Below are 19,700 nucleotides of genomic sequence, written 5' to 3' on the forward strand. Positions count from 1 at the left end.
GATCCAGCACTGCCAAGGCCACCACTAAACCATGTCGCTAGGGGCCACATCTACACCTCTTTTAAATACCTCCAGGGCCGGTGCCTGCAGCCCTGCCCTGGGCAGCCTGTTCCAATGCCTGAGCACCCTCTGGGGCAGGAATTGTTCCTCAGCTCCATCTAAACCTGCCCTGGGGCAGCTTAAGGCCGGTTCCTCTTGTCCCATCCCTTGTTCCTTGGGAGCAGAGCCCAGCCCCTCCTGGCTCCATCCTCCTGTCAGGCACTTGTAGGGAGCCATCAGGTCCCCCCTGAGCCTTCTCTTCTCCACACTGAACCCCCCAGCTCCCTCAGCCCTTCCCCATCACACTTGGGCTCCAGGCCCTGCACCACCTCCAGTGCCCTTCTCTGGCCCCGCTCCAGCACCTCAATGTCTCTCTTGGAGTGAGGGCCCCAGAGCTGAGCACAGGATTCGAGGTGCAGCCTCACCAGTGCCCAGTGCAGGGGCACAATCCCTGCCCTGGCCCTGCTGCCGCACTGGTGCTGATCCAGGCCAGGATGCTGATGCCTTCTTGGCTGCCTGGGCACAAGCTGCTCATGTTCAGCTGGCTCTTGACCAACACCCCCATATCGCTGGGTTTCTCTCAGATGTGATTATTGTACTCTTGCAGCCAGGAATGCAACTGGAGCTACATGAATGGCTTGATGGATGAGAGTAAAATCATAGAATCCCAGACTGGTTTGTGTTGGAAGGGACCTTAAAGCTCCTCCAGCTCCAACCCCTGCCATGGGCAGGGACCTCTTCCACTAGAGCAGCTTGCTCCAAGCCCCTGTGTCCAACCTGGCCTTGTATATTCCCGTGTGCAGAAGAGCTGCATTGCTTCAACCTGGCTGAGCTGAACCGAATTGGAGCTCAGCTGTAGGAAGGCTGTGGGATGGGGATGGCTGTTGGCCTAAGAACCGTTCACTTTTCACCTTGCCCTGGTGAGAATGGCAAGCATTGGCTCAGGCTCCCAAGCTGGAGGGCAAGGGCTGAGCTGTTCATCCAAGTTCTTCTTAAACAGCTCCCCATGCTGCATTAGCCACGCTCTTCTGAAAGACATTCATGGGAGGTTTCTCTAGGCCCTTTCCTTATTCATCTGCTGAGCCTTCCCCAAGCCAGTGCTGTCCCCCTCAGCCTCCTTTATGACACCTCCCAGTGCTTTTAATTCCACCTCCCCCTAACCTACTTCTAATCTTCCCCTTTGCATTTGCTTCTTCCTTAGTCCCTTATTCCTGGGGCTTTATTTCTACTCCCTATGAATGGCTACCTGGCCCTTCCATGGCCCGGCCATGCACTTTCTGTGCAGTAACTCGTGCTGCTTTGTTTATGGGTTGCTAGAGGCACGTTCATCCCTCCAGGGCCACCAGCAAAAGGACTTTGGTGCGTTGGGGGGGATCCGCTTTAGCCTGTTCAACCATGCAACTTGCCCCAGCAGCCAGCAAAGCCCCATAGAAGAGTTTGGGCCCCGCTGTGCTGTCTGAAAAGAGCCTGTGAAATCATATTTAAGGTTGTCTCTTGAAGGTGCCCATTGGAAAAACCTCCCGCCAATGATGTTCAGCTCGGGTTTGTAGTTAACACAATGGACCCGCCATACAAAGCCGCTCAGGACCGCAGGCTGGAAAAGCCCTCTTAGGTCCCGGCTAATCCGTCCCCCCCGCCAGCCCATGGGATTGTTCCTGACAGCTTCTTTTCTTTGCCCTGACCTACATAGTCAAAAAGAATCTTGTTGCACATTTTTGTTTTGTACCTTGAGGTCTTGGAGGAGCTAAATCCCCTTCTTGGCGGGGCAGGATGTGTTGTTAAACAGTGCTGGAGCTTCCAGGAAAACCATGGAGACGCGGGTACAATGAGCCCTCTATGGTCCCCGCTTGGCTGCGGGATGGTCCTTCTCCGGGCTTCAGTGGTGGGTGCTGGGAGCGATGAAGATGTCCACATGCTTGGCAGCCTGTCCTGCAATAGAGAGGTCACAGCAGCTCTCCAAGGCAGAAGGTTGGAGCAGGGGGGGAATGCAGCCGCTCTTAATTAACCTGTTTTAGATGATGGAGAAGCAGGCTGCATCCCATGCATCTTCAGCTGTGCTCTCAGGGGCGATGGAGAGGCCAGTCCTCTTAGGGGTAAGGAGGTCCTCGTGTGGGAAAGACATAGAATCATAGAACAGTTTCGGCTGGAAGGGGCCTTTAAAGCTCATTTAGTGCAGCCCCCTGCAGGGAGCAGGGACTTCTTCAACGTGAGAGCTCCTGTTTGGGTTTTAAGGAAAACAAAGATGCAAAAGGTGGGGTGGAGGAGGATGTACAGGAAACCTGGGCTGTAGCTTGTTCGTCCCTCAACTGGATCCGCTGAGAGTGATGGGGCACTCAGGGAGTCCTTTGTGGAGGTGAAAGACTTCAGGTGTGGAGCACGGGCTGTGATGGAGGGCTGAATTAATCCTTCCCCTACTGCCAGGGGCTGGTGGTTTCTCTTACAAACGTCTGGAAACCACCTGGGATTCCTGGTCTCTGGTAGCTGTGTTCAAACCACTGAGCTCCTGAATGGGTCCCAAACCTCCTTAGGGAGCTCTCATCATTGTTAGAGCTGCTTACAAAGCACTTGAAAGCTGTTGAAGTGGACCAAGCCTGATGAGAAATCCTTGTGGCATGGTTCAGATGGTGCTGGAGGCCATTTGGGGCCAGAAGAAATTTTCAATGACTTTAACCCCAAAATTGCCCTCCTGCTGTAGCTGAGAGCATCAGGATGTCTTTGCCACCCATCTCCTTGGGGTATCTTGGTCCTCCTATCCTCTGTACTGATAGTTCACCCCAAAAATAGAGATGGCAGGGGTGCACTATAGCTAAATTAATACAGCCATACATAAATTGACATTAAATAGTAATAAATTAATGATTAAATAAGAATATGTTAATAGATAGATATTAGCAGATAGTATTAAATGAATTAATAAAGACTAAAACCCATTTGTTGTGGTTAATTCATCCTGTCCAGGGTCAGCTTTTAGCTCAACCATCCGCTCTTTGACCAGCTTTATAAATCTTCCATCTGTGTGTTTTTTCTGCTCCAGCTCTTGGATCTGTTCATCCAGTGGGACTGGTCGACGTATTTGGCTGACTACGGGCAACCCACGTGCAAGTATCTTCGTGTGAACCCAACGACAGCCCTTGTCCTGCTGGAAAAGTGAGTGCGGGTCTGGATAACCGGGATAATCTTAGCCCCATCTTGCTTTGAGCAAGTGTGGATTTTGGCAGCGTGTTCCATCGTGGTGCTGCAGGGAGCAAAGGTTTCACCTCTGGGTGGACAACGGGAACTCGACTAGAAACATGCTGGTTTATCCCACTAACCAGAATTCCAGGGTTTGGATTGAAATGTGTTGACTTCCTGTGAGGTGGCTGGTGCCACTCCTGTGAGCCAGCAGCAAGGAGGGAAAGTCCATGAGTTCACTGCAGACCCAAAGAGGAGGATTTGTTCCAGGATTGTTCAGCCTGGAGAAGAGAAGGCTCCAGAGAAACCTTAGAGCAGCTCCAGTGCCTAAAGGGGCTGCAGGAAAGCTGGAGAGGGGCTTGGGACAAGGGATGTAGGGCCAGGCCAAGGGGAATGGCTTGAACCTGCCCGAGGGGAGACTGAGCTGAGCTCTTAGGCAGAAGCTCTTCCCTGGGAGGGTGCTGAGGCGCTGGCACAGGGTGCCCAGAGAAGCTGTGGCTGCCCCATCCCTGGCAGTGCTCAAGGCCAGGTTGGACACAGGGGCTTGGAGCAAGCTGCTCTAGTGGAAGGGGTCCCTGCCTGTGGCAGGGGTTGGAGCTGGAGGAGCTTTAAGGTCCCTTCAGCACAAACCATTCCATGACTGTATGATTTGCTTCACTTGTAACCCCTCTAGCAGGTGGGAGAGAAGTGCCAGCAGTCACCTGGTAGGAGGTAGCCCAGATAACCCTTTCTTTGGTGGACTTTCAGGCTCTCATTGGGAGCACCAGCCGCCCTTGGAGTGCTTCCCAGCTTTGGAGGTGCATCTGTAGTAGTTATGATCCATGTAACTGAGCCACCTCCTCTTGCAGAGGTGAATAAGTAATTTCACAGCAACTTATGACATCTAGATATTACCACTATGGTACAGAGGGCCTGAACTACAGTAGTTGCTGTGTGTAAAGCACTTCTGTACATCATAACGTTGGTTTTATATATGTATTTATGTGTTGTGTAATATCCTGTGTTGTTCACAACATATTCACAACTCAACATCCATAATGCAAAAGCTTGAGATATACTCAGAGCTGCCAGTAAAATGGTAACATAAAGAGCTATCAAAAATCAGAGAACTTGGACATGAAGCAGTTAGAAGAGCCAGGGAATGGGAAGCAGGCAGTGAGCTGGGTGATGTGGCAGTTTGTGGGGTGGCACTAGGACAGCAGGAGGGCAGCTGCATGCTCCTGGCCATTTTTCCCAGGCATTATTTAAGCATGCAGCACCCATGCATTGGTGTTAAAAAGCCACAAACCCCAGTTTGGCTTGCCAGCCTTCTCCCCAAAAGGGATCTCATTTGAAGGTATTCCATTTGCTTCCCAGAGTTACCCACCAGGTTAGCACTTGCATCTCCTGCATCCTTGTGGCGTGCCATCACCGGCACAGCATCATTGCCTGCATACTCTGCCCTCTCCCTGCTTGGGCTTTAGGCCCTTTGGGGAATCTTCTGTGCATCATCCACCAGCTCCAGCACCCCAGACACTGTGCATTGACCCAGCCATAGCTTCAGGCACATCCACCTGAGCCTTCCCCATCCCTCTCCATAGCAGCCAAGCTTTGCCCACGAGGCGATGTGAAATGCTGATCCACTGGTTCATTTTGTAACCTGTTTTCATCATTATCTCTTTTCCTAATCACACATCTCCCATAGGATATCACGAGTGTAAGTATGCTGCTTGCTTGGGCTTTTACCCTCACCTTGCAGTGACTTTATTGTTTGATTTAAATGGAGCACTAAATGATCTAAATGCAAGCTGTCTTTGGAACGGTTCTCACCGGTAACTTTATCGTCTCAAATGCACTAATTAGAGCTAAAAGAGGAGCTTTTACTCCATTGCTTTTTTTCCCTTATAGATTAATTTAAACAAAGCTTGGCTTTATTGAAGGTGGTGTTTGTTGACAGGGGTGGGGACAGCACTGAGCTCTCTCTTTTTCCCTTCCTCTTAATCCTTGCGCTAATACATACAGACCATGTTACAGACCCAGGCTTGGTTGTCCCGGGGCACTGCAGGAACACACTTAAAGAAATTAAAGTCTCAATTCTCCAAAGAGCTGCTCAAAAGCATTGCACCCTCTTTCCAACCTGATAGTCTTGGTGTCTGGATGCACCACTTGATTAGGGTGCTTCCTATAGCTAAATGCTGGGAAAGAAATAGGCTGGTGTCTCTGAAAACCTTTAATACCAACCACATTGCATTGGCTCAGTGTCATCTGCAGGGTGGTGATGGCAGGACCAGAACTGGTGTGGTCTCCTCAAGCACATCTGCAAGCTCAGCTTTCCACAGGGATGCAGCAGCTCCCAATGCTGCCAGGTCCCTGGCATAGCACAGCCCAGATTCTGCAGGACTGTGTGTCCTGTAGGCAACTTAATTCATTAATAATACTTAATAGCTTAGTACCTCTGCCTTCATGCTCTCTCTGAAGATACCAGCAGCTCCTGTCCCTCCCAGACACTCATCTCCACTTTAGCAGGCCCACCTATGTGAGTTTGTTAGGGGATCAGTGCTCCAACCATAATGCTTTTTCTTCCTGATCCAGCAGCTTTATCCATGCAGAGCCTTTCTAATAATTCAAAGAAGGTTTTCTTACATACAACACGTGTTACTTCAAAAACATTTCATGGACCTGAACAGATCCCATGGGATCAGAGATGGCTCTGAGGATGCCCAGGATGAGAGAAAGGGCTCTTATGGCAGAGGATGCTCTGCTGTGAATTCCCCATGCATTACCTGGGGGTAACTGCAGCGGGCAGTGATGGAGAGCAATGGGTACAGCACTGGGTGGAGGTTTCTGAAGGTACAAGTTTACTCTCAGCACCTCTGATGTCCCCGTGTGTGCTGTGAAGTAGAAGCAGAGCTCTCAACCCTCCTGGTAAAGTGATCTGAGACCTGCTGGAGCTGTACAGCACTGCCTAAGGTGTCCCATGGGAGGATGGTTATGTCCAAAATTGAGGGTACTGGGACACCTGTATCCTGTGAGACTCAAAGACACTGCTTTCCATTGGAGCATCACTCCCTGGTTCTTGCAGAGGAGCAGCCGGAAACCTGCGTTGCTTAAAAAAGTAGAGAAATTAAAATAGTACTTACTTTGGTGAATAAAAGTGCTCCAAGCTATCTTGTTACTGTTGGGAAGGCAGCTTGGTTGTAATCCTGTGTCTTTGGGCACTTACAACTTTAGCAAATTAGCCTTTCGGATGAAGTTGTTATCCTTGTTTCCCGTTCCAAGCTGGATGTTTTTGGGAACATTTCAGATTCCCTTTGGCCCTTTTTTTATGAAGATTGAAGCATGAAAAAACTTAATTTGTTTTTTTGTTTAAATTGGTTAAGTAAGTTTCAAGAAGTTTGCTTTTGCTCCGTTAACTGAAAACCCCCTGGTTTGATGAAGTGCCAACTTCCCAGGACTATCAGCGCCGTGTCCCAGTCACTTTAATGCTTCATTTAGATCCCCAAAGCTGAAAACTCAGGCTGACGTGACTCGTCCAAAGCCATCAGCTTCTGCCAGATCTGATTTACCAAGAAAATCATTTACAAATTAGGGTATTATACAAGAGCGGTGCCGGCTGGGAACCAGCAGGTTGGATATTAGGAGCCTGATACCTTCAACTGTTGAAGGATTGACCGTTGTGGGGTGATTTCCCTTCCCAGCACGTGCCCTGTCTGCATAAAGCTCATGCTTGCAGCGTGCACTGAGACCTGCCCCCCCCCCCAGATATGCATCTGTGAACACAAGCATGCATGAACCCCCAGCTTTGCATGGCAGAGGGGGATGGAGCTGCAGCAGCTTCATCTTCAGGTCCCATCCTACCCCCTGCTCTTCTTCTCTCTGGCTTTTTGGAGGCCCTGTGGAGAGCAGGGCGCTGATTCACATATTAAATGTCCCATCCCTGGCAGTGCTCAAGGCCAGGTTGGACACAGGGGCTTGGAGCAAGCTGCTCTAGTGGGAGGGGTCCCTGCCTGTGGCAGGAGTTGGAGCTGGAGGAGCTTTAAGGTCCCTTCCAACCCAAAGCAGGCTGGGATGCTATGATTCTGTAAAATGTAACTTAAAAAATATAAATCTCAAGAAGATTTTTAAATTGAGGAAACCTGTGCTGGATCCCTTCCTTTAAAATAAATTATATTCTGTAACACTGTATAATATTTTCAGTTCACAACTCCAAACCTTTCCAGCTGCCCCAAAACCTACATCTCCTGGCCGCATGCAATGCATCATGTCAAATAAGAAGCCTTAATGCTGTGGATCCAATGCTAATTTTTTAATTTCCCATAATATTCCAGTGTTATAATTTCCCATTTCAGAATGTGACATGGGGATCTAGCAAAGAGAAATACAAGTGAGACATTGAGGTGCTGGAGCAGGGCCAGAGAAGGGCAGCGGAGCTGGTGCAGGGCCTGGAGCACAGGGGTGATGGGGAAGGGCTGAGGGACCTGGGGGGTTCAGTGTGGAGAAGAGAAGGCTCAGGGGGGACCTGATGGCTCCCTACAAGTGCCTGAGAGGAGGATGGAGCCAGGAGGGGCTGGGCTCTGCTCCCAAGGAACAAGGGATGGGACAAGAGGAACCGGCCTCAAGCTGCCCCAGGGCAGGTTTAGATGGAGCTGAGGAACAATTCCTGCCCCAGAGGGTGCTCAGGCATTGGAACAGGCTGCCCAGGGCAGGGCTGCAGGCACCGTCCCTGCAAGTGTTCACACAGCGTGGAGACGAGGCCTCAGTGCCATGGGGCAGTGGTGGCCTTGGCAGTGCTGGGTTAATGGTTGGACTGGATCTTAAAGGTCTTTTCCAACCTGGTTGATTCCATGATTCTGTGAAAGACTGTTTGGAAGGGGAGGACAAGAGGCTTTAGGGTTTAATGAAATTTAGCCTTAGAAGTAGACCCAATGGTGACACTGGTAGGGATCTGTGGGGTTTAAAGCATAAATACAAAGCCTGCACGTGGCTTGGTATGCCCATGTTTCTACGAATACATGAGAAAAGTTGGGGCAGAGCCTGTGGGTGCAGTCACCTCCTCTCTCTGTCAGTGCTCTGTGGGCACTGCACATGGAATTCCTTCGTGGGGCTTGGGTGCGACGTTGAGCAGCTCTTCCTGTGCCATCCATAACGTGTTTCTGCTCTATGCAGGATGAAGGACACGAGCAGAAAAAACAACGTTTTTGCCCAGTTTCGGAAAAACGAGAGGGACAAGCAGAAGCTGATCGACACCGTGGCCAAGCAGCTGCGCAGCCTCATCAACAGCCATCACTCGTGAGGGACTTGGGGACCTCCTGCCCACGCCGGTCCCTGCACCGCAGCCTTCCACATGCCTGGACTTGGGATTCTTGTTCAAAGAGAATATATGTATTTTTTTATTCACCTGTATAGTATTGATGAAACCCACCCTTGATGACAAAATGTTCCTTGTTAAACAATCCCGGGGCAGACAGGCAGCACTGCTCGTGGAGGTGGTGTCAGGAGTCTCCTGTTATAAACTCCTATTTTCAGGGGTTTATAAAGTGATGGTAAATCCTGAAGCCTGAGAGGCAAGTTCACACCCAGACTGTTTTCCTTTTTTTTTTTTTATAGAAGCCAAATTGAAAGAACCATTCTGACTTCCTTTTGTTAACTTATTCAGTTGCAGAACAAATGAAAACAAGAAATGTAGGGAGGAGTCGTGGTTTCAGGTTCTCCTCATGGGCTCCGGTAAAAGGAGCACGTTTAGAAAGAGGGTCACCCATTAGTGTGTCTTGCCAGCTTGTGTACTGGGTTTAGGGAAAGAGGCAAACTGATTTCCCAACTTCTCTCCTCTTTTTTTTTCCTCCAAGGGCTGGTTTCCACCTTATGCTACAGATTGCTGGAGCTGCAGCCCTCTCTGTAATAGGCATAGCCACCCCCTGAGCTCCACCTCTAGGACTTGCCAGTGTCTTTTGGACCTGCACTAAATGTAGAAAGGCTTTGAGATCTGCCTTCTTAATCAGATTTGGAAAGGGAGAGCCAGAAGGTAATCTGGCAGTGTGTCCTCCAGCACTGGTCTGGTGCTGCTCACATCCAGCACATTTGGGTTGCAGGAAAGGAGTGATGCTCAGCAGGGACCGCGCAAAGGCAGACGGGGCTCTCCCCATGTCCAGGGCACTCCATTCAGGGATTTTTTCCTCTCTTTGCACCTCTTTTTCATGCTGATGTCCTATCTTCCCTCTCCTCCTGACACAGTCCAATGAGGTGAAGACCCTCTGCTTCCCACAAGCACTCTGGTTTGTGCCATGCGAGGAGCAGTCCTGGAAACTCACCAGTGGCCAGGACACCAAGCAGGAACCTCTTGGAGGTCCCCAAAGCAGAGATGCAGCAGGAGATACCCCACGGAGCAGCATCACTCACTTCTCCCCAACTCAGAAGTGCCTATGGACAAAAACCCTCTCTGCTCTGAAGGTGCCCAAACGTCCTCCACTCAAATCAAGACAGCCTTTGAGGAGGATGGTATTGTTACCAACAGGACTTTAATCCCAGGGTTCAGGTTACAGAGAGAGGGGACTTTAGCCCTTATCTTCTCATTACCCTTTTGACTCTAATTACTGCAGGTGAAAGCTTATCCCGAGCCGGTTTTCCCACCTCCCAAATGATGTTAAAGGGAACTGAATCTTCCTGGTGGATGTCACAGCCCTGCAAGTGCTGCTTCAGCCAGGTGTGAGCTGTGCCTGTTTCCTACCCTTATTTGAAGGCAGTGGGTGCTCAGCCCTCAAACCTTTCTGGAAGTGGAGGGTTTTGCTTTCCTGACCTGTGGAACAAGGTTCCTTCTCCTTCCCCTCCCTCAGCACATAGTCCTGAAGTTATGGAGGGGCAGAACTTGTTCAAACATCCCTATATGGCATTTGGAGACGGCAGCAGCTCTTCCTTGGTGCATTCAGTCCCTTGCTGACCGCTTGCCCCTTTTGCTGTGTGTTTCTTACCTGGGGAGCAAGTCCAACACTCCAGTTCTGGATGCACAAAGGGGATGGTGCTTTATCTTCTCTCCTTGTTCCTCAGCAATACCTTTTTGTTGTTTTCTTTTTGATAAGGGTACGTGTTACTTAACCCTGGAAGTAAATGGGAACGTTGTCAGCAATGACCTTCCGGAGCTGTTCTCCTGTCCCAGCAGTCTCCAGCCATGAGGAACAAGGGATTATTTTCATTAGTAAGAGGGAAGAATCAAACCTGGCCTTTTGGTTCCTTGTTTTTAGGGGGTGATCAGACTTTACTTTCTTCTTAACACCTCTTTGAAGTACATATAAGAAGGATGGAGGAAAAAAGAAGCAGCTGAAAGTTGGTGTTTGTATGGCCAGAAATGGAATCATCTTCATAGACACATCTACATATGACCCAGCAAAGGCTTTCAGGGGAGCAAGTGGAATAAACTCAGTCCATTCCCTGCTGGCAACCTCTTTCCTGCTCTCCAAAATGCTGGACCAGAGCATGAACCAGCCTGTGGGCTTGACCTATGAGTCCCAGAGCATCCCAGCTCAAGCTTGGCACCCCAAATTCCACACAACCAAGAAGGAAATATTGCCTGGCTTTTCAGACTCCGATGGAAAAGGAAACTCTTCCTTGCCAAATTGCTGGGGGAAGGAAGGAGACAGGTTCTTATGGTCGTGGCAGCAATAGGAGAGCTCTGAGCCCTTCAACCAAGACTTGTCCCACAGGCTGCAGGACCATGGGGCACTTCTGTTCCTCCTCCCCATCCCACAGTGCCACCATGGGAGAGACATGGGGACAAGAGTGTGAAGGAGGTGCAAAAGCAGGTGGAATCGGCTGGTTCAAGCACCAGCCCTGAGCTACCCAGAGCACGGAGACCAAACCAAAATCCCAGCTATCCGATGGTGACAGTACCAGTGGAAGCTTCAACCCACAGGGCACTTCAGTTAAGGGCTGTTAGACAGTAACAAGCACTTTAAAATCCTTCAGAATCAAGCTGCTATGGATGCTGGCATCACTGAGCATCAGCATGACGGCTAAGGCACTCTGGCATTCCCAGGTGTTATTAGTGGGAGGATAGACTGTCAATCACAGGTTTCAATCCCTTTTGTCAGCTGCTGCCTTTGCTGACAGTTGAGGCAGGGGCTTTGCAGCCTGGGTGGTTTTTCTCTCCTCTGTATTACGTGTGGGATGAAGAGAAGAGGGCAAGCATCACCTCTGGTCCCTGAAACACAGCAAAGGGGCTTTGTGCTGCCACTGCCTTGAAACTCCATTCTTTCCCCCCAAAGGTTGACCCCTATATTGCATTGCACAAGGTAATGCAATAGGTAATGGTATAAGGTAATGCAATAGGTAATGGTATAAGGTAATGCACAAAACCCCAAAGCATAAAAACCCCAAAGCAGCCGAGTCTCAGGGCAAGACCTTTTTTCAGATGCTACAGACATCCCCCAGCCTTCCCCAGCCCACATCTGGGCTCCCTGTCCCGTCCCCATCAAGCTTGAGTTGAAAGAGGAGCGACCCAGCATTGCCATGCCTGACGGGGATGGATTTCCTTTCAGCTCTGCTTGGAGAGGCCGGGGTTGGGATCCTGCAAACCGGCTTCTGGCGCTCAGGACTTGCTGCTGGGAAAGTCAAACTCGGCCAAGGGAGACGTTCAGCGAGTTTCTGATTTCGGGAGGTCAAGCGCCTAACCGCAAGTCACAGCCCGGGATGAAAAATGGCATTTTGGTGCTCTGGTCCTCATTAACTTTTTGTTCCGAGAGATGCAGTTCCATCCCTTCAAAATAAAATTAATCTTTTAAACAGATTGCTGCAAAAGCCCTGGAAGACGTTTCAAATCCCCTCTAAATCTCTTACTAATGATTGGTATCCTCCGATACGGATGGTATTGCTTATGAGGGGAAGGTTGTTCCTATAAATTTGTAAGGGGGGTAAGAAACAGAGGCAGAACCCGCTGCTATGATTGAAGATTTCCAGCCCCCAAACCCAATAATGCTGCTATTAACACCTCCTGTACATACTTTGAACCTTCCTTAGGGTTTTTGTATGCATTGGCTGTAGAAAAGATTGGTTTCTCCCCTACCTTTTCCCCGACCCAGCAAACATAGCTCAGCACCAGTGGGGAAAAAAAGAAGGAAATAACACAAGAAGACCAGTTTTGGCTTCCTGAGGAGTATCTGTACGTCTTACCTTCTTTATAAGTCTTCAGGGGTTGGGAATAATGTTACAGGTCTCTAAAGTGCTAATGTGCAGCCCAAACTGGACCTGTCCACGAGGGGAATGGCCTCTGTTAGACACCAATGTGTGAGAGAGAGGAGGAGATATTGTCTGGGCTTTGTTTTATTTTGCTTCATTTCATGTCATTTTTATTCCTAGGGCTGGAGTTCAAGTCAGATGCTCTTGGCAATTTTGCACTTTGTTCTACATCCAACCACAGCTCCAGGCTCTGATGGGGATAGGGAGGGAGAAACTGGCTGATGCTTTGTTCGAGGGGCTGGTTTGTTTTTTCTTTCCTTCAAAATCGGCTCCTTTTGTGCTGCTATGAGAGAGGGATGTTTGGGCAGAAGGCGTTGGTGTTTGCATGCTGGCCCCACACTGGTTGCAAGATGCTGGGAGGCAGAGATGGAGCCACGGCCACGCTGATGGCATCGGCTGCTGTTGGCACCTCCTGCATTGAAGTTGGTTTTAGGGTAAAATGAATTACCCAGTCCCAAAGTATGATGATGGGAAGTGGCAGGTGAGGGAGGTTTGTGGTAGGTGTCCCTTCAGCATCCCTTCAAACTGGTGTTCAAACCCCAGGCAGAGAAATCTTTGCCCTTGGTTGCTTCCTACCTCTCCACCACACCTCCGTTTTCTTTTCCCTTTCATTCTGGGTTCGGTTTGGTGCTCTTTTGTACCATCAAGTGGTTTGGAGCATCAAATCCATGCCCCAGCGGGATGCTATGGGGCTGCTGGGGTCTCTGTGCCCCATTTCCTGTGGCTCCATGGTGCCCACAGACCCCATGTGTGTCCCCACCAGCGCAACTCATGTCGATCATGCTGATGGGAAGCTCGATGGGAGCACGGCTCACAGATAAATCTCATTGCAAATGACTTCAAGATGGGCCTGTCTCTGCTGTCAACTGAGTGTGTTGGAGGGGAGCAACCCAAATACAGTGCTCTGGGTGGGATTCACCCTGAAAACACCGGATGGAGAGGGGAGAGCTCAGCACTGACCTGGGGAATGGTTGGTTAACTTCCCTCCAAAGCTCCTGCTCTGCTCTCAAGCCCCTCTCTTGCTGAGGGAGTTTTAACCAGAGCAAGCATCCATCCCACCCACAGCTCCTCCAGTTGGGGAGCATCACCCCAAAACCCCAACAGGCAGCTCAGCGTCGGGCTCCCGCAACCCAGTTTGCACTGAGTTGCATTCCGCCTTGGCGCATCCCTCTGGTTTCACTTTGACACGACAACACTCCCATCCCCATCCCTCCCACTCCACTGGCTGCTTGTGTTGCCTTTTCTCGGTTGTTTTTTTTTCTGGGGGGAAAAGGACGTGATTTTGTAAACTAATGTGGTGAAAACAGCTTTTTTTGCACAAGTCGTTGCACAATAAGGGGAAAATTTAGTAAATTAGGTTTAACTTTAAAGGGAACTTTGGTTTTTTTTTTTCCTTAAAACTCACTAGCAGAGCTACTGAATAAAAGAAGAAAGAAAAGAGATGGACTGATGAAAACATGGACTGCATGGTTTACAGGTTAAATTGCGTTAGAAATTAGCATGTTGATTTTGACTGTACATTTATCCCATTGTAACTTCTATTAAACAATACAGCATATAACTGTTTAAGTAAGTGCCTGTGCCTGTCTGCATCGCTGCCTTTGCCTTCGCCGTGGCAGACAAACACCCTAAACCCCATAAAAGACAAAGTTCAACACCTTTGTGGCACAACCAGCGAAGACTTGCTGCTGGAACACCCAGATTTACCCATTGTCCCATGGGGAGATGACCCCTTGATGAGTGCTGGCTCCCACCCCATGTTGTGTTGCTCTTGGTGATCTAAAGCCAAGTTTTGCCTACTTTGGTGACTATTTTACTTGGTTTCTGCCATCAACAAGCGTGGTTAAACCCAAGGCTGGAGTTGAAGCAGCAGCTGCCTTGCTGTCATTGATTACATTGAGGTCTGTAGATGGGGAGAGTAATCCCAAATAGGAATTAAGGCTTTGGAGGGCAGCACAGAGGTACTAGGAGTAAATCAAGGCAAAGAGGGCGCTGCATTAGCTTTCTATGGGAAATCTTTCTCCCTGCTCCCATTCCTTATTCTCTTTCATGGTGTTTACCATCCTTTGCAACCCCATGGTTCTGTTAGCACGTTGGTTTGGCTTGTTTTCTGGCCCTAAACTGCGTTAGGATATTGGATTCCCCAAATACCTCCCAGCCCTGGCACTGAACGTGCAGTAGGCTTTGGTTTCTGTAAGATGCATACATCGTGGTGTATATGTAACTTGGTACCCCATGGCACCTTCATTGGGATATTGAAATGATATCAAATCAACATGACACCTGCTAAGTCAAAACTGGCTCACTTGGGTGTCTTATCCCAAGCACAGGCACAGCACTGGGGCACCTCCGTGGGGCTGGGCAATGCTGAGCACAGCAGGATGGGGGAGAGCTTGGGGGTCCTGCCCCCTTGGTAGGGGAGATGGGGAGGTTTGGTGGAAGGGCTCAGGGAGATGATGTGGTTCCATGTGTAGGAGTGAAGGATTTAGGGAATGTTCCTGGGCTTGGAGACTCCCACCTGGAAAGCAGCAGCTGCGTAGGAGGGTCCTGGATGGATTGTATTCCATGAATTACTCTAAAACCCCTTTTTAAGCTATTTATCCCTTTTGGTTTGCATCACGTTCAGGGACAGGGTATCCTGCTTGTTAATTCAGTGCAGTGGGGAGGAAAAGTGCTCCCTGGTGCTTGTTTCTAGCTAAACCTCTGCCAGGGGTGTCTGCACATGCACAGAAGAGGATAAAAGGAGGATGGGAACCTGCCCAATGGAATCTGTCCACCTCAGGATATTCTTGGGTACTATCTGATAATGGCAATCATGAACAGAGGGCAAAGTGCCATCTCCTCTGACAGCAGGTCCTGGTGGGATCCCAAAAGTGCACGGGGCAGCTCTGGGCAAAGTTAAGGACTTTAACATTAGACTTGTTCCCTTGGCGTGCTGTTTCAAGTGCCAAGGTGTGCTAAGAGCAGACAGGGTGTTCCAGGCTTCCAGGCTTAGCACTGTGCTACAAGGTATGTGCATCGCCGGGCAGGAAAGCCAGAGATGTTCTGCAGCATCCATGGTGCTGAGATGTGGTCCAGCACCACAGGGCTCTCGTGGGCAGAGATCTCCTCAGACCAAACAGCCAGTGGATCAGTGAGCTGCAGGCACAGGTATGTCTTGGGGCATGGGTTTAGGATCATAGAATCACAGAGTGGTTTGGGTTGGAAGGGAGCTTAAAGCTCCTCCAGCTCCAACCCCTGCCACGGGCAGGGACTCCTTCCACTGGAGCAGCTTGCTCCAAGCCCCCGTGTCCAGCCTGGCCTTGAACACTGCCAGGGATGGGGCAGCCACAGCTTCTCTGGGCACCCTGTGCCAGCGCCTCAGCACCCTCACAGGGAAGAGCTTCTGCCTAAGAGCTCATCTCAGTCTCTCCTCTGGCAGGTTCAAGCCATTCCCCTTGGCCTGTCCCTACATCCCTTGTCCCAAGCCCCTCTCCAGCTTTCCTGCAGCCCCTTCAGGCACTGGAGCTGCTCTCAGGTCTCCCCTTCAGGAGCCTTCTCTTCTCCAGGCTGCCCCAGCCCAGTTCTCTCAGCCTGGCTCCAGAGCAGAGCTGCTCCAGCCCTCGCAGCATCTCCATGGCCTCCTCTGGTCTCGCTCCAACAGCTCCACATCCTTATGTGCAGCATCCTTATGGGATACTGCAGTGCTGAGCGATGATACACACAAAACCAGGTGCTATAGTGTGGCAGGGCTCTGCCTGCACCTAAATCAGTGCCCAAAGCAGGGCCAAACCTCACCACAGCAGAGTGGCACCTCAGAACCCCTTGGCTGTCTCTGTGCCAACGCTCCCCAGGGACATGCCCAGGCATCTCTGATGAGGAGCAAGCTGGGACAGTGCAGCCAAAGGGGTGAGATGCAGCCCCACATCTCTGCTCACACCCTGGCCTGATGCCATGTCCCTGGGTAGATGCAGGGAGCTTGCCCTGAGCTCTTGGGTTGCTGCTGTGGGTTGTCCATGCCTTGTTTTCTCATCTTTCAAAGTTTGCCATTTTCATGTCTTCTGCAGGGCGCTGTTTCTGCACTGGGATCTAACCCCTCCATGCAGTGGTTTGTTGCCTTGTCTTCCTTGCACAGATGGGATGGAGGCCAATGGCAAGTCTGGTTGGGTTGTTGCCATCAGTATTGAGCTGTGGGGTCTGCAGGGCCTTAACATGCTTGGACCTAGAGGTGCTCCAGCCCTCTCCTGTGGGACAGGACCTCTGGAGGTCTCTAGGCCAGTCTCCTGCTCAAAGTGGGACAATTCCTAACACTAGATCAGGGTGACTGTGGCTTCATGGGATCAAGTCTTGCAAAACCTCCAAGGATGGGCATCCCCCACCTCTCCATGGCCTGTCTCAGGGCTGTATCACTCTCCCAGTGATGACCTTACTGTCCAAGCTGAACACAGTTCCCAGAGCATGGTTTGATGTGCTCGTAAGGACACTGTGGGCTTATGTTCATCCTGGTTGACACTGTCACTACTAGGACTGGTCCAACAGTTTCTCACCACTCAGTTCCCACTCTGTGACTCCTTTCTAGGGTGACACCATGAAGATCTGTACTGAGGGTGCTGACCATGCAGACTGATGACCATCCTGTACGTGTATGACGAGACAGCAAACCCACAGCTTGATGCAGTCACCTTCCAGTCCCAAGCCCTTATTGTGTCCCATGGCAGCTCCATTCCTGGGGCTGCTGAAGCTGACTTCCTTAAGGAGGAAAATCCCATGGGCTGGAGACAGGCTTATCTGACAACTTCACTTTCCTGCAACCTCAGCCAATCTCATCAAGGAAGGAGGTTAAGAGGTAAATCAAGGTGAAGGCAAGAAGGGACAGAGACAGGAGGAAATAAATGCTCAGGAATATCTGTTGAAAAGTATTTGTCTGGCCTGCCTCGAAGAAAATAAGGAGGAAAAAACCCTCCCTGCTTGTGGTTGCTTGTGGGTTTGGGATTCAACTCCTTGGGAAACAGCTACAGCAAATGCAAGAAGAAAGAAAACCTTGTTGGGTGATGGCTGAACCCTGAGTCTGGGTGGTGGCTGCAGGCAGGAGACTGCAGGAGAGCCAAAACCTTCCCAACCAAACCCACAATGGGTTGAACACCAGATAATGATGGCCCAGACATTCCCTTCTCTTCACTGGCTGCAAAGGTTGACTTAGGTCAGATGTAGGTCCCTGCAGACGAGAAGGGGAAGACTGCCCAAAGTGGGCTCACATCAGATCTTGAAGCCTCTGCCTTCTTGGAGGTATTGGGTTGATTCCATTAGGTCCTATGGTATTAAACTGGTACCAGTCATGTTTAAATCCCCTCTTTGAACAAGTGAGGAATTTGTTCCTGGATGCCTGTTGGGAAGCCATTCCAGCATCTCACTTCTCAGATACCTAAAAGTCTCTGTCCCATGTCCCATATCCCACCAGTGTTTGTTTGAGACCAGTTTGCACATGCTTTTACATCAGCTCTTGTTCAACTTTATTAGCTCTTTCACCCTCCTTGGTGCTGTCTCTTTTGATACGTGTAGAGAGGGGTTTTCCCTGCTTAGGAGTCTAAAGACTCCTTGTCTCCATCTGTTTTCTGGTTGCCATTTCCCATCCATGTTCTCATCTCCCATCCATGGTTCCATCTGAGCCCTTCTGTCAACAGGGGGGACAAGTAGCTACCAAGACTAACACATACATGGGCATTAATGCTTCACTGTCTCACCTGGAAATGTCTTACTAGATACTGAACACCCTCTTTCAGTGCTAAGACAGAATTACTTTGTTGTAGGTCATGACTCTCTCATTCAGGTCTTTCTTCTCACTGGCCATTTTAAGGTGAAGGCCTCTTTGCTTGATGCATTACCTTGCACATTGCTCTAACAGCTCTCACCCTCCTGCCTTCACTCTGCTCATCATGCTGTTCAGTTCATCCCAGTTGACATCACCACGATCCCATCATGGTGATGTGGTTGCAGTGTGGAGGGTTTCTTCTGCCGTGGGTCAGAAAGAGATCTGGCAGGATAGAGAAGACTGTGTGAGGCGGATGAGGTTATGGCCATCTTCAAGGAACTTCTTCCCACCCTTGAGAGCAGGGAAGAAGTAGGCAGATGGACAGTGGACCAGAAGGACCACCAAAGTTTGCAGGACTGAAGAGTTTAAAGCAAGAGTGGAGGAAGAAAGCTGCTAGAGACATCTGTCATCACATGCCCAGGAAGCACAGGTGAAGGAGGTTGTTAGAGCAGATAAACAAATATGAGAAGGGAGAGGAACAGATAGCCCAGAGATAGCACGACCCACGATAAGGGAGGGTGAGGGAGATGAAGCACCTAGGGAAGGGATTGCACCTCCCCTGGCAAGAAGACTGGATGGAATCCAAGAAGAATGAGCACAGAGCATTACGTACAAGGGAAGAAATGCGAGCAGGAAGACACAGGAGGTGGAGCAATCGAATTTGGGATGTGAAGCTGGGTCATGCACGGAGTAACACGGTGGCAGAGCAGTCACGATCATAGAATCAAATAGGTTGGAAAAGACCTTTAAGATCATCAAGTCCAACCATTCCCCAGCACTGTCAAAGCCACCACTAACCCGTGGCACTGAGGACCTCATCTCCATGGTTTGTGAACGCTTCCAGGGACAGTGACTCCACCACTTTCCTGGGAAGCCTGTTCTAATACGTGATGATCAAGCCAGATGGCAGCTAGGGTTGTGGGAGCACTGTGGTGATGCTGCAAGATAGGACTGCTTGGGGTAAAGAGGACTTTTCTCCTTTCCTCCTTGATGCTTCCTCAGTGTTTTGTCCCAACACACCTCACTGCATCTGATCCCCGGGTGGGACCGGGTTGGCATTCCTTCTGGTGACAGCCCCCTTCATCTTCACTCTGCACCATGATTATGAGGCCCACGTGGCTTCACAGCCCTGCTAATTGCATTCTGTGGGGCAGTAATTGAATGAAGGCTCACGAGAGCCATGGATCAAAGGCAGGCGCCCATCAATATCTGCCTGCCCCAGAATCCGATTAGCAGGGAGAAGGCATAAATCACGGCTGCCCCTCCCTGACCCAGCAATACTTAATGCAGGTACGGAGCCCGGGCCACTGGCAGGGAAATCTGATTTGCTCACGAAAGGTTAAACAACGCAGTGGATGACAAATGGTTGCGATGCTGATGTCTCCTCGGCAGTCATTCATCTCCGCGCCACTCGCCCTGGGATGGAGGGGCTGCCTGAGCAGGCTTGGGGAGATGATTACTCAACGTCACCAAGACGTGTGAAGTGTTAAAGACCCCC

The 19,700-nt window shown here is 50.2% G+C and overlaps 1 protein-coding gene across 7 annotated transcripts in view; it reads left to right on the top strand.

The window, feature by feature from the left end:
• Positions 1-8,586, top strand: part of EXOC6B (exocyst complex component 6B) — a 293,055-nt gene extending 284,469 nt beyond the window's left edge. For 5 of the 7 annotated variants that reach the window (XM_057401258.1, XM_057401260.1, XM_057401259.1 and 2 more), the window contains 2 exons: positions 3,074-3,186; positions 8,356-8,586. In XM_057401258.1, the coding sequence (XP_057257241.1) occupies positions 3,074-3,186; positions 8,356-8,482 (240 nt within the window). In that variant the 3' untranslated portion in view covers positions 8,483-8,586. Of the gene's footprint in view, positions 1-3,073; positions 3,187-4,058; positions 4,168-8,355 lie in introns of those variants that run through there. The other 2 variants (XM_057401264.1, XR_008971199.1) reach the window with 2 other exon arrangements.
• Positions 8,587-19,700: the final 11,114 nt, after the last annotated feature.

The sequence above is a fragment of the Pezoporus wallicus genome, unplaced genomic scaffold (genome assembly GCF_028554395.1).
Source record: "Pezoporus wallicus isolate ANWC-B61680 ecotype Strahan unplaced genomic scaffold, APGP_CSIRO_Pwel_v1 contig_8837, whole genome shotgun sequence".
Taxonomy (NCBI): domain Eukaryota; kingdom Metazoa; phylum Chordata; class Aves; order Psittaciformes; family Psittacidae; genus Pezoporus; species Pezoporus wallicus.